The sequence below is a fragment of the Euleptes europaea genome, chromosome 10 (genome assembly GCF_029931775.1).
Source record: "Euleptes europaea isolate rEulEur1 chromosome 10, rEulEur1.hap1, whole genome shotgun sequence".
NCBI classification, from domain to species: domain Eukaryota; kingdom Metazoa; phylum Chordata; class Lepidosauria; order Squamata; family Sphaerodactylidae; genus Euleptes; species Euleptes europaea.
The window spans coordinates 55,973,567-55,988,287 of record NC_079321.1 but is presented as its reverse complement, the minus strand read 5'-3'; the positions used below and the strand labels follow the sequence as shown (position 1 = coordinate 55,988,287).

The 14,721-nt window shown below is 47.3% G+C and overlaps 1 protein-coding gene across 2 annotated transcripts in view; it reads left to right on the top strand.

Annotated features, from left to right (window-relative positions):
• EPHA7 (EPH receptor A7) overlaps positions 1-14,721 on the top strand; it is a 215,649-nt gene that overhangs the window by 186,490 nt on the left and 14,438 nt on the right. For both annotated transcript variants that reach the window (XM_056856941.1, XM_056856940.1), the window contains exons 13-14: positions 12,605-12,814; positions 13,468-13,617. In XM_056856941.1, the coding sequence (XP_056712919.1) occupies positions 12,605-12,814; positions 13,468-13,617 (360 nt within the window). The remainder of the gene's footprint in view (positions 1-12,604; positions 12,815-13,467; positions 13,618-14,721) is intronic.

Here is a 14,721-nt window from a genome sequence, read left to right as displayed (position 1 = left end):
TCCCATCCAAATACTAACCAGGGCTGACCCTACTCATCTTACTGGGCACCAGACACTGAGGACCAAAAAAAAAAATTATTGCCAGATTTATATCCCACTCTAACATCCTTTACAAGATCCCCTGGACATCTCACAGAAATTAAAAGGATAAAAAGCAAAACTATACCATAAAGCCCCCCAAAAGACCAGTTAACCATAATCCAGAAAAATAAAATCAGTTGTCAAAACGACAGCTGTTGGTACTGTGATAGAAAACAAGCAGATTTTATACACATGTGGTGGAAATGTGAGAGGGCTACCATATTTTTCGCTCCATAAGACATACCTGACTATAAGACGCACCTAGTTTTTAGAGGAGGAAAACAAGAAAAAATATATTCTCAGGCACAAACTTACTCAGGCACAAGCTTGCGGGTGGGGGGGGAGAGTGGCAGAAAGAGAGAGCGACCCTGCCGGCGCCCCCCTTCCCAGTTCTGTGCGGAGGGAGTTCAGACTTTCCAAGGGAAAGAGTCGACTCAGCTGCTTGGATCGCAGGCGGCGGTGCTCTCCCCTCGCCCGGCAAGTTGCGTCCGCCCGAGGGGGGAGGCGGAAGGGTGACGGCAAAGCCCAGCCCCTGTCCCTAACCCTCTGAGCAAAGCCCAGTCCCCCCGCCGCCACCGCCAAATGCAGCCTCCCTCAACGGATGGGGGGGAGGGCGTCCATCGGGCGGGAGTAGGAAGGTCCCGAGTTTGCAGAAGGAAAGGAGCGGAGGTCGCGCCTTTGCGCCCCATCCGTCGGGAGCGCCTCTTGCGCCAGCGTGTGGGGGGGGGCCTGCACAGGAGAACGTCCCGGAGGATCAGGCCCTCTCAGTTCCCTGCCTTCTCCAGAGACCGGTCCAGCCCTGCCCGGCTCGCTCCCCCGGCTGTCTGTCGGAGGGCCTGGGAAGCTGCGGCGCCTGGCCTGGCTTTCCAGCGCAGGTGCACAGGATCGTGCGCAAAGCCTGTTTCCCCCCTCCTTTTCTTGCCCAAACGCTGGGACTTTTGGCACAGCCACGAGAGCTGTCCCAAAGGGACCCGTCTGGGCCTATGCACGGGAAGGGGCTGCTGGCTTTCTGGGCAGGGGAGGGCGAAGGAAGAGGAGGCCGCCGGACAGGTCCACGGGACTCTCCCGCGGACGGGCTGCTGCTCCAGTTAACACACACACATTCACTCCATAAGACATTTCCCTGCGTCTTATGGTGCGAAAAATACGGTATATCATTTTGGTCAGAAATAGTGAAGTTTCTAATGGTTGGAATGGAGGTTGATATTCCATGTAAACCCGAGATATTCTTGTTAAATCTGGTACCTAATCTAGCTAAAGATCAATTTTGTATGGTGTTACATATTATAACTGTGTCTTGAACAACCTTTGCCAGTCACTGGAAACAAAAATCAGTTCCAAAGATAGAGGAATGGCTGGTTAAAGTTTTAATTAATTAATTTAATTAAGCTAACAGCATATCAGAAAAACAGAGATACAATAAGATGGGATGTGTATGGTCATATACAATAAGTAAAAGAGAATTTCATAAATAAGGGCAGGAAAGAGGAATGTGTTGCACTCAGTCAGGACGTAATGATGAATGTGAAGACATAGAAATAAGCTGTAGCATGGGAGACTTGATCTTATTTTATTGTGTGTGTGTGTGTGTGTGTGTGTGTGTGTGTATATATATGTATGTATGTATATATATGTATGTATGTATATGTATATATATATATGTATGTGTGTGTGTGTGTGTGTGTGTGTGTGTGTATAGTATTTTAAATTATGAAGACTCAGTAATTCTGTTTTTTTTTAAGTTGTTGTCATTGGTTTTTTTTCTAATAAAATTAAAAAAATAAAATAAAATCAGTCGTCAGCCAGAGTACATTAAGACTAATTACTAGTCAGCATTCAATGGGTACATTTCAATGACATTTGCCAGTCATAGTCCAGTCAACCTCACAGTCCAAACTCCAAGGGCCCTTTTGAAAAGGTACTAAAAAGGTATTATTAGACGTCAAAATCTTTATAAAGAATGGCCAAGTGAAACAGCCTTAGCAGGGCATTCCAGACAGAGCAGCTTATTCTTTTTTGTGAACTCAAAGGGCCACTGAGAGCCACTGAGGGTGGTATTGGTATCTGAGTAGGTCTGTAGGGGAGGAAAGTCATAAATAGCCGTATTGGCCTGCACAAAATCCAGAACAAGAGAGAAAATCCATGTAATACCTTTTCAATTGGGCCAATCAAAATGACACAAAATATTGTGCAAGCTTTCATAAGAATGCTTCAACAGACAAATGTTACAAAAATAAAAAAGAAGAAAAAAGCAGACTCTTATGCCAGCTGTAATTGTGTTAGAAGCTGACGGGCACGCTAACTTGCTTAATTACTGGAGGTGTTAGATGCCAGCACTTGCATTCTGGGAAGAAGTAAATAGTGACACATCTCAATTGAGGTCTGTACCTCCTGAAGAGGAGAAGACTGAGAGGGGATATGATAACCATCTTCAAGTACTTGAAGGGCTGTCATATAGAGGAGGGTGCCAAGTTGTTTTCTGTTGCTCCAGAAGGTCGGACCAGAACCAATGGGTTGAAATTAAATCAAACGAATTTTCGTCTAGACATTAGGAAGAATTTTCTCACAGTTAGAGCGGTTACTCAGTGGAACAGGCTTCCTCGGGAGGTGGTAAGCTCTCCTTCCCTGGAGGTTTTTAAGCAGAGGCTAGATGGCCATTTGTCAGCAATGCTGATTCTATAACCTTAGGCAGATCATGAGAGGGAGGGCACCTTGGCCATCTTCTGGGCATGAAGTATGGGTCACTGGGGGGGGAGGTAGTTCAGAATGTCCTGCATTGTGCAGGGGGATGGACTAGATGACCCTGGTGATCCCTTCCAACTCTATGATTCTATGAAAGTTACGAATAATAGGCTCAACAGGGGAAATCCACAAGGACATGCAGGGGCATCTAATTTCTCCCTGAATTCCCCTGCCAACATTATTCCTCTTTCCCTCCTGGCAGCCCCATCCTCTCCCTTTTCCTTGCTTCTTTTTCCTCCCACCAACTCCCCCCCCCCAGACTTCAGCATACATTATTATTTATTTAATTCATTTATACACTTACTTTCTCCCCAATGAGGACCCAAAACAGCTTATATAATTCTCCTCTTTTCCATTTTAACCTCACAATAATCCTGTGAGGTAAGTTATGCTGAGGCTGAGAGTGAGTGACTGTCCCAAGGTCACCCATTCATGGCAGAATGGGGATTTAAACCTGGGTCTCCCAGATTCTAGCCTGATACACTTATCACTACATCATGCTGGCTTTTGTGCGGTGGATGATGCGAAATAGTAGTGAGTACCAGTTGGTCACCACTGGGACTGGATGAGTCATACAAGTTGTGTAGTAGTGAGTTGCCTGGCAGTTGGTACGAGGCCTGGTCCTGACAAGTCATTTATTCAGGGTAGGGGGGAGGGCACTGGGAGGCCATAACAGCCCTAGAAAGGGCCCTTCCCCCAAGGCTAGAAGGCTAGCAATACTGTTGTTGTTGTCTAGTGACTCCCCCCAATGGTCAATGAGATCTCAGAGTGCATTAATTTCTTAAAGCTACAGACACTTCTTCTATGCTTTGGTTACCCTCCCCCACCCCATTGATATGATTAAGCAATGCAAGGAACTTTGATAATTTTTTGCATTTATCTTCACAGTAATTTCAGGGTTAACTTTTCCATGCCTGTAATTTTTTTCCTGTGTTGCTCAATGAAAAGAATACTTTCTTATCTCAATAAAAGATAAAAGTTTCTGTAGGTGTACTGTCTGGTTTGCTGGTTAATAGTTCAAAGAACCAAGCTCACCCCTTACTCTTTTGTGCGATCAGAATGAGATGATAATCTTCCTTTATATAGAGAAATCCTGGAGAATTCTGCTGCTAAACAGTTTTGCACAGGCAACATCTTTAAAATGTGTTTAGTGTAGTTCTTCTAATTGGATGTGGCAGGGAATCTCTCATTATACTGTGTCAGGATCCAGAGTTGGTTAACATAGTTAGGCCTTGGGCGCTTGCTTCCCAAGTAAAAGAACAACTCTTTTCTCTTCAGATCCAAACAAACAGAATTCTTTATAACACCAATTTGATAACAATAAAAACATGCACAACTGTCCTTGTTCTTATTCTGTATGAATTCCAACTTACAACCTTCTGAGGCCTTTTCTGCTAGTTTTCTCATGGGGAGGGGAATCTCTTCTTCCCTGGACTTCAGTGTACTAGCTCCCTTCACGGACTGCCTTGAGACTAGCTGCCTCAGCTCTCAGGCTGCTTCCACCTCCTGAGGGAATTCTCAGCTGCAGGTATCTCGACTTCAGCTTTGTCCCTGTCTTCTGACCCCTCAGAACTCTGTGGGGGATTTTTCACGGAGCTTTGCAGCGGTTTCACAGCCGGTTTGCATCGCTGCAAATTTTTGGTTATTCATGGCTGCTCCGATTTTTTTCAGATTGAGCAATAAAAGCCGCGTTATAACCGGGGCAAGTCAAACCACCTTTGCGCCGTTCTTTCCTGTTGCTGCGCAGTTTTTGGCTCGGAGTTCCTGAAAAAAACTGCCTTTGTTCCTTGGTTTGGAACAGTTGTCCCTGGCCATGCTGGCTAATTTCTCCTCCCCCAAGAATGGCGATTGGCTGGGGGAGTTTCATGCTCAGACAAGAATACCGCCCCTTTTGCTGCCTGCCTGCCTGCCTAGAGTCCTGGCACTTCTCTTCCTCTGTCCCGGAGGCTGGCGGGAGGGCAGGCGGCACGCCTTCCCCACCCCTCGCCCGGGATGGGCCTTGGAGCTGGGCCCACACCTCCAAGCCCAGGGGACGTCGGACGGACAGCTCCAGGGGGAGACCGGTGGGGCCACGCCATGTGCACCTCGTGCTGGGGGAGGTGGTGGTGGCAGCTTGGTCTAGGGCAGCTGGACCCGTGAGGGGGATGTTCAAGAGAAGGGGCTGTTGGCCCCTCTACCCCAGCGGGGAGGGGTTTTTTTGCGAATTTGGATGGGAAAAATGTGCATCCTGAGAGTGGAAAACCCAAGGCAAAACTCCCTCCCATCACTCTTCTGAAGAGGGGCGGCCAGTCTGCTCTGGGTCTCCCTCCTCTCTCTTGATGCACTGGGGCCGGATCAGGGCCGGCACGCAAGCCAGGGGCCTTCTTTCCTCTCCCCCCCCCCCGCCATTCACACTGGCTGGATAGGGGCCAGCGTGCAAGCCAGGAGCCCTCCTCTCTCTCACGACACACTGTGGCCGGATCAGGGCCGGCGTGCAAGCCAGGGGGCTTCTTTCCTCTCCCCCCCCCCCAGCCATGCACACTGGCTGGATAGGGGCTGGCACGCAAGCCAGGAGCCCTCCTCTCTCTCATGATGCACTGGGGCCAGATCATGGCCGGCGTGTAAGCCAGGGGCCTTCTTTCCTCTCCCCCCCCCCCCCGCCATGCACACTGGCTGGATCGGGACTGGCGCACAAGCCAGGAGCCCTCCTCTCTCTCAAGATGCACTGGGGCTGGATCAGGGCCGGCTCACAAGCCAGGGGCCTTCTTTTCTCTCCCCCCCACCCGCCATGCACACTGGCTGGATCGGGGCCGGCGCACAAGCCAGGAGCCCTCCTCTCTTTCACGATGCACTGGGGTCAGATCAGGGCTGGCGCGCAAGCCAGGGGCCTTCTGGGGGGAACATACTCTGGGAAATTGCTTTAATGCAAGAGGTTTACAGTGGCCATTTATGCACGGGAGGTTTTTCCTTGGATTTGCTGCTCTCTTTTCCCATCCAAATTCTCAAAACTCAACTATCAGTCCCCAAGAAGAGTTTTGAGAATTAGGATGGGGAAAATGTGCATCTAGAGAGCGGCAAATCCAAGGCACACCTCTTGAAGCGGCACAGGTTGGAGCTGCTCCATTTCCACTTTCAGCTCTGGGCAGATGTATGCAATTCCTGCCCCCCCCAATCCTGTCGGTCATTAAAGGGCAATGGGTTCCAAGCTTTGAGGAAAGCGCTGCATTGCCCCCCCCCCCCAATTTGGAATCTGACTTTTCCAAAAGCAGAACAGAGCAAGGGTGGAAGAAAAATGGAGGAGACCAGAGGGACTGGTGCTTGTTTTTTGCGCTGGGGCTGGTGAACCGCACGAGGTAATCTGCTGGGCGGAGTTGGGGGCAGGCATAAACAATGAGCTTGTTGGAAGGGTAGGCCTCCTGCAAAAGGGACAGACCAAACCGTTGTCAAATACAGCGTGCTTTGTTCCCATGAAAAACCAAAACTACATCGAGATTGACAGGGATAAATCGCAGCCATGAAAAAAACATTTAAATCGGGGGGGGGGGTGTTGGTCAGTGGCAAAACAGAAGCAAAATCTACCGTGAAAAATGCCCCTGTCTCTTTGGCCAACTAGGCTAGTTCTACTTATAGTTTGAAGGGGGATTGAAAACTCTTAACTAGTGATTGGCTCTTATCACACTTTGCTAAAAGGCCAATAAGAATGCTACATTCTCCCTGGTGCCTAATTGGTTTGTTTCTTACCAGGCTAAGGGACCAATACAACAGCTCTGTTTCCCCTCCTTCTCTAATAGGTTAGCTGTACAAACCCTGATTTGCATGATTGGTCAGCTTTCTAGTACATATACAGACCCTAAATTCATTCTAATCCATATATTTTTTTTCTGTTTACATTTATAAAGATACACATGTAGACAAGGTTTTTTTCTCGCTCTGGGAGAGGAGGCCATCTTCAGAGTGGGTGTTTCCTCTTCCTCTTGTTCCGGGAGGCAGGACCTAAAATTTTTAACTGCCTATCCCTGGAGGGAACGCCCCCCGCTCTATCCAGTCTTGTTCCTGCCTCGCTCCGGGAGAGCAGTGTACTCACAGCTCTCTTCTCCGAGCTATAGAACAACTTATTTTCCTACTCTTTCTTATTCCTATTCTACCTTAGTCTATTAAAAAAAAAAAAAAAAAAAAAAACCTTCTGTCCTCTATCTTTACTCTGTCTCTAATCTGTCTTCTGAGGCAGGGCAGGGTAAGAGTTTTTTCCCTTCCCGCCAAAACAAAATGGCGACCGACCGTCCCGATAACTTTATCTCTGAGGGGGACTTGGACCCGGGCCTACTCCAGGCTATGCCAGACGCTCGGGATCCGCCTTTAAACAATCACCCCGGTGATTTCAAAGGCAAAGCAAAGAAGGCGACGAGCAAACGTAAGAGGGGCTCCTCTCGGCAGGGAAGCGCTAAACGCCTCCTGTCCGCCGCTCGCGCCTGCCTATCGACCGCGGGTAACCCCGCTAAAGGCGAGCTCTCAGCCTCCGGAACCGGGAACGGCCGGGGAAATACAGCGGTTTCGGCCGCTATCCCCTCTACGAGCGCACAACCCATGGATCTGGCCGTAGGCGTCTCGCCTCTGCAAATTCCCGGTCCGAATTCGCCTGATGCTGGTAATGTACTCCCCCCTCCCCTTCCCTCCCAGTCGGCCGCGGGCGAAATTGCCCTCCTCAGAGCGGAGCTAGCGTCTTTAATTAAGGACGCATTCACAGAGGGTCTAAGAGCTGTGCAGCTCTCCTCCCCAGCTCCTTCACTTGCCGCCTTGCAAGAACCCAGTCGGGACCTCCACGCTCCCCGGGGGAATGATCAAACGGGCGGGGGACAACAGACTGGCCCACATTCTTTGCAGGGGAAAGGTGGTTGGCCTACTAAGGCAGCCTTAAAGGCTACTTCTTCTTCTCAGCCCCAATTAGCAAGGCAAGAGACATCACCATTCTCCTCTGATAATGAAGCCTCTGATAGAGAGGAAGGCAAGTTCTCCTCTGAAGGAGAAGACCCTTCCCCCAAACAAACTAAACAAACTAGACTTTTTGAGGCTGAAGAATTTCAGCCATTTTTAACAAAGGTCTTGGCTGCATTAGATCTTTCTGATGATCCTGCACCTTCTCAAGAGAAAAAGAAAGGGGCAAAAGAGTTCTTTCACTCCTATACTATTACTGATAAGGTGGTACCTGTACCTGATTATTTTTTGTCTTTGTTAAAAGGGGAATGGGATAAGCCCATGGGGGGGAAACAGTTCACTCAGACTACCAAGAAACTATATAACGTAGCTAGTAATGCTGCTGATCTGTTAAAGATCCCCCTAGTGGAAAGCCCCATCACTGCACTACATACCTCTGACACAGTCACAGAGGAAGGCTTAGTGTCCATAAAGGACCCTGCAGACAGAAAGACGGAACTGGCATGTAAAAAAGCCCACGAAGCCTCAGCATTAGCCATTAACTCCTCCATCACATCCGCCTTGGTGTCCAGAGCGGCTATTGTCTGGACCAGAAAGCTAGCTAAATTGATTCCAGAAGAGGATAGAAGCGCTATGGAAGGAGTATCTAGATTTCTTAAGGCAGTCTCCTTCCTGGCTGACTCTACACTGGATACCATGTGTTTCTCAGCTCGGGCCCTAGCTACCGCAACAGCTGCTAGGCGAGCACTCTGGCTACGCCCATGGCAAACTGAACATAGGTCTAAAGCAGTTTTAATGGGGTATCCCTACGAGGGAAAGAAATTATTTGGGGAGAAGTTGGAAGGCATATTAGTGGAATCAAAGGATAAAAAGAAGTACTTGCCCAGAAGCCTTCGTAAGGACTCTAAGGTGAACTCTAACCCTACCTCCTTTCGTCCCTACCATCCATACTCACGTTACAGACCAGAACAGAAAAGAGGCCAATGGAGTTACGGAAGGGGATCCTTTCGTAGGGGAGGGCGATTTCCTAAAAATTCCTCCAGGTCCCAGAATTTCCAAGGTGACAGAGGCGACAAGCCCTTTCGTCAACCAAGACAGTGACGCCAGACAGCAACCAGTGGGGGGCAGACTCAGCCTCTTTCACAACCAATGGTCAACTATCCACACAGACCATTGGGTGTTACAAACTGTCATCTACGGCTATCGAATTCAGTTCTACAAAAGACCACGAGATCGTCTAGTAGTGTCTCCTGTTTCTCGCCAACCAGACAAGAAGCTCAGAACCCTGGCTGCCATCCAACATCTATTGGAGATCAAGGCCATAGAATATGTGGTCCCCTCGGAACAATCGTCGGGCATATATTCCGTCTTCTTTACTGTGCCAAAAAGAGACGGGGGATGGCGGGCCATCCTCGATCTGAAATACCTCAACAAACATGTCACTTACCGACGCTTCAGGATGGAGACTCTTCACTCCATAGCAGAGGCCTTAAGACCAGGAGACTTCTTGACCTCCGTGGACTTAACCGAGGCCTACCTTCACATATCCATTCACCCAGATCACCGACGCTTCCTCAGATTCCTGCACAACGGTCATCACTTTCAATTCAGAGCTCTCCCCTTCGGTCTAGGTTCAGCCCCACGGGTCTTCACCAAGGTCCTGGTGACCTTGGTAGCCCTGGCGCGTCAGGAAGGCGTAAGGATCCACCCTTACCTCGACGACATTCTGATTTGCTCGTCGTCAAGGGCACAAAGCATCCAACACACAGACATCGTGCTCAAGCTGTTAGACGACCACGGCTTTCTAATCAACCTGAAGAAAAGCCATCTTACTCCCACTCAACATCTTCGCCACCTAGGGGTATACATCAACACCATCGACAACTCTCTGGTCCTTCCACCCGACAAGGTCCGCAAGATTTGCAATCTGGCGAAGAAGACTATGAAAGCTTCCACAGTCCGCCTCATGACCATGGCAAAGTTGCAGGGCCTAATGATCTCCTGCATTCCGGCGGTTCAATGGGCGCGACTGCACTCCAGACCTCTCCAGTGGTTTCTCAAGACTTATCAGAAGGATATCCTGATAAAGAAAAACAAGTCTATCTTCCTCTCTGCCACGACAAGACGCAGCCTCAAGTGGTGGACCGTACCTCAAAACCTCCAGAAAGGGGTCCACTACATACGACAAACGCCGTTGCAGTTATTCACGGACGCATCTCTATCGGGCTGGGGTGCCACCTTCCAGGGTCAACCAGCACAGGGCTCATGGTCACTTCAGGAAAGGCGAATGAACATCAACGCCCTAGAGATCCGTGCAATTTATTATGCCCTCCTGCACTTCAAACATCAACTGACTGGGTCAGACCTACTGGTGAGAACGGACAATGTCTCCGCCAAAGCTCACCTGAACAAGCAGGGGGGCTCCCGGTCCTCCATTCTACACAAGGAGGCCCTAAAAATCCTGTCCTGGGCGGAGACAAATCTCTACTCCATCACAGCGGAGCACATTCAGGGAGTCCTCAACGTCGACGCAGATTGGCTCAGCAGACAAGAACTCAGCGAGGCCGAGTGGAGCCTGAACAAGGACGTTTTTCATCTTCTGATAACACATTGCGGCATGCCTTTAGTAGATCTCTTTGCATCGAGCAAGAATCACCAACTTCCAAGGTATTTCACCAGGTACATCCAAGCGGGAGCAGAGCAGACGGATGCCCTCACAGCACCCTGGCCATCGGGTCTTCTTTATGCCTTCCCTCCTTTTCCTCTTCTTCCCAGAGTCCTCAGACGAATCAACCTCCTTCAAGCCACAGTCATTCTGGTAGCACCTTACTGGCCGCGTCGCCCTTGGTTTCCATCTCTGATAGAGATGTCCATCGCCAAACCTTGGACGCTTCCACTTCGACCAGATCTCCTCCACCAGGGCCCGATCCTTCACCCAGACCCAGGCTGGTACAGACTGACCGCCTGGGTATTGAGAGGAGTCGCCTGCTGAAGTTGGGTTATGACACAGACATAGCAGAAACCATTCTTGCTGCCCGAAGGCCTTCTACAAAACGGATATATAACACCACCTGGAAGGCTTTTGTGAGGTGGTGTCAAAGAAAACAGCTTAATCCAATCAAACCCACCGTCTCCAACATCCTGAACTTCCTACAGGATGGACGGCAACAGAGTCTAGCTCCAGCAACCCTACGTCGTCAATTAGCGGCGATTGCTACCATTGTTCCAACAATATCAGGTTTTCCACTAACCAAACATCCCCATATTAAAGCCTTTCTGAGGGGACTTACTCTAATCTCACCTCCAGCTAAGCACAGATTTCCTACGTGGAGTTTACATACTGTCCTAACAGCCCTTACTCAACATCCATTTGAACCCCTAAGGAACATCTCATTAAACCTGTTAAGGATGAAAACTCTATTTTTGACAGCTGTAACATCAGCTAGAAGAGTTTCTGAGCTGGGAGCCCTATCGGTTAGGCCAGGTCTTTGCACATTTCACAAGGACAAGGTAGTCCTTGTTCCTGACCCTTCCTTTATACCGAAAGTCAACTCCCGATTTCATAGGGATCAGGATATCGTTTTACCCTCATTCTGTCCAAAACCAAAAACCCCAAGGGAAAGAACCTGGCATACCCTAGATCTTAGAAGAGCTCTTCATACATACATTGACAGGACAAAACACCTAAGAGTGTCAGACGCTCTCTTTATCAACCTGACAGCCCCAAACAAGGGCAAGTCCATGTCCCGTGCATCCATCAGTCGTACAATTACTAACTGTATCACTCAGGCTTACAAATCAGCAAAAATTACTGTTCCCTCAGGTCTGACAGCACACTCTGTTAGGAGTGCGGCCACATCAGCGGCCTTTAATCGCAGAGCTCCTATTGAGGAGATTTGCAAAGCCGCAACGTGGTCTTCAATTTCCACTTTTGTGAGGCATTATAAACTTAATATTTATGCCTCAGCTGACGCCTCATTTGGAAGGCGTGTTCTTCAGAGCATTCTCCATGACGTCTGATCCCGCCCGGGCAGGGACAGCTCTTTTAAGTCCCACTCTGAAGATGGCCTCCTCTCCCAGAGCGAGAAAGAGCCTTGGCTACTCACCGTGAAGGCTTCTTCTGCTCTGGGATACGGAGGCCATCTTGCCCGCCCAGACGTCTAAACATTTTTGGAAGATGACACACAATTGACAATAATCACTCTCAACACAAGTTTTTTCTGGTTGGGTTGTAAGTTCTTTATTACTATTGTTATAGTTAAGATTACAAGTTTATACTTATTCACAGCATTTGTTGTTAGATCTCTCCTTTTTTGCTATACCTTCCATTTTCTTCTCTGTATAATGGAGACACTCCTTGCTCGGAAAGTCTTGGACTGAATAGAGCGGGGGGCGTTCCCTCCAGGGATAGGCAGTTAAAAATTTTAGGTCCTGCCTCCCGGAACAAGAGGAAGAGGAAACACCCACTCTGAAGATGGCCTCCGTATCCCAGAGCAGAAGAAGCCTTCACGGTGAGTAGCCAAGGCTCTTTCTATTTTCTCACATATCGCTGAGCATTTCCCCCTCCCTCTTCTGCAGTACATTTTATATTCATATACAAATAGGCCCTACTAGTGGCATTGAAAAGGGATGTCTAAATTGCTGGGGCTACAAAGGTACTGGTGAAAGTCCTAGTTGATTCTAAATTTTCCAAACGTGAAGGCAAGAAGTAAATGGGATGTGCATGACGTGGCAGCTTATGTCCAGACCACATGGAATGTGCAGTTAGGATGTGTTAAGTGGTCCTAACATGCAGGGATGTTCTAAATGTTTATGTCCTTCCCACTAAACTGCACTAAAAAGTGTTTTCCGGTTTCTTTATTTACTTCAGAAACATGATGGGCAATTTACAGTTATTCAGCTAGTAGGCATGTTGAGAGGGATTGCTGCTGGAATGAGATACTTGGCTGACATGGGATACGTACACAGAGACTTAGCAGCACGCAACATTTTGGTTAACAGTAACCTTGTCTGCAAAGTTTCAGACTTCGGCCTGTCCAGAGTCATAGAAGATGACCCAGAAGCTGTCTACACCACAACAGTAAGTTGGGCACAACTGCCCCGCAAAAACATGCTCACCGAACTGTTTTAATGCCTGTGAGAGGTTTATATAAGAGTAAGTGACCATGTGTAGCCAACATGAGCTCCATTTGAAATGAAAAGAAAGTGTTCAGAGAGGCAGACTAAAAGCACATAGTGCAGGCGCCACCAAACCTCGTTTCAGGAGGCTTCAGCAATTCTCATTGCAGGATAATAATGTCATTGGCCCACAGCTGTGTTCAGTAGTCCTGGCAAATCTCCATTATTCCCCATAACCACAGTGGTTTCCCTTACTCGCCGATTTCATATGCTTTCTGAACTACAGAAAACTAGCAAGCCAGGCAAAAGAATAAGCTAGAATCCTTGAGATGCTAGTTTTCGTTATAAAGGAAACTTTTTAATATGGGGTAGGGAAGCAATCAAATATGTGATTTTTTCCATCAGAAAAGCCATAGAGCATGAGTTTGTGAACTGTCTGGCTTGATTCTGTGGGTGGGGAATCGTCTAGCACTTTTCAGTTGCTCACAAGTGCTAGACAAAGTTCAAAGGAGAACTGTAGAAACAAATACACCCCCCCCCCCAATTTTAATTTCCTTTCACAAATACAGGAATGGAGTTGTAATGAATCCCTCTGAAGCTATTTTTTCCCCTTAGGGTGGCAAAATACCAGTAAGATGGACAGCACCAGAAGCCATACAGTATCGCAAGTTTACATCAGCCAGTGATGTATGGAGTTACGGAATAGTTATGTGGGAAGTAATGTCTTATGGAGAGAGGCCGTACTGGGACATGTCAAATCAAGATGTAAGTTTCAAAAAAAGAAAAAAAACTTATTAAGTTTTATATTGCATAAACCCCACAGAATTGGATAAGCAGAGAATATGAATCAAATGGCTCCAGTCCTCCCCCCAGGAACATATTCAATACCATCAAGAAATAATATGTTATATTATAAAAGAATAACTGTTCTGTATTGTAATGCTAACTGGACTGAATTCGACCACAGAACCTCCTAACACTCTTGCTAATAGGTTTCAGGATTTAGTGACTATTTCAGCCTTAAGCTCAATAGACTTAACCTGTTTTCATCCTTTTCCAACCTGGACGTACAAAAATAGGGCAATATGATAAAACGTTTCAGCAACAGAAACCAGAAGAACTGCATCAACTCACCTTTAAAGAACATCATAAAGTAGAAACAAAAATTGCTGTAGACATCTACTCCACTCCAACTGCCCATGTAACCCCTCAAGTTGATGTTCTTAGTGACCCTGATGTTAGTGAAATGGACATGGTGATAATGACCCAGTGCCCCTTGAACCTGAGATTGTAGTTAGAAAACCCAATGGTTGCACTGTACAGAAATGTATTTTAATGTAATAAAATGTCATTTTATATATTTCTACAGTTTACTTTTTAATATTTTTCTATGCTTATAAATCCCAAAGTTCAACTTATAGAAACGAATATTAATTCAAACCCACAAAAGTGTGCATTTTCTGTAGTACATAATTTGTAATTCATTTGAACAATAACTTCATCTGAAAGATTGAGATGCAAAGGACTGCATGGGATGTTCATGAAAGTATCACAGCTTTTCCCACCCCCTTCCCTCACCTGTCAGTTCTGAAAGTGGGCTGGCTCAATGGAGCAACATTTAGTGTGTTGCAAGGAACTTGGTCTGGAAATGAAAATTTGCAAGTGTATGCAGAGTTTTTAGCACATGACACTTTTTTTGGATTGATCAAACTATAAATAGGTAGATTTTATATACGTTCCAGCACCAGTATGAAATAACTAATGATGATGTGTTCAGATGCCATACTAAACTCCTATTAAACATTTTTGTAGGTGTTGTGTGCAAATGCATCTTATTAACTACCCATTCCTGACCTTTCAGTGGCCAGG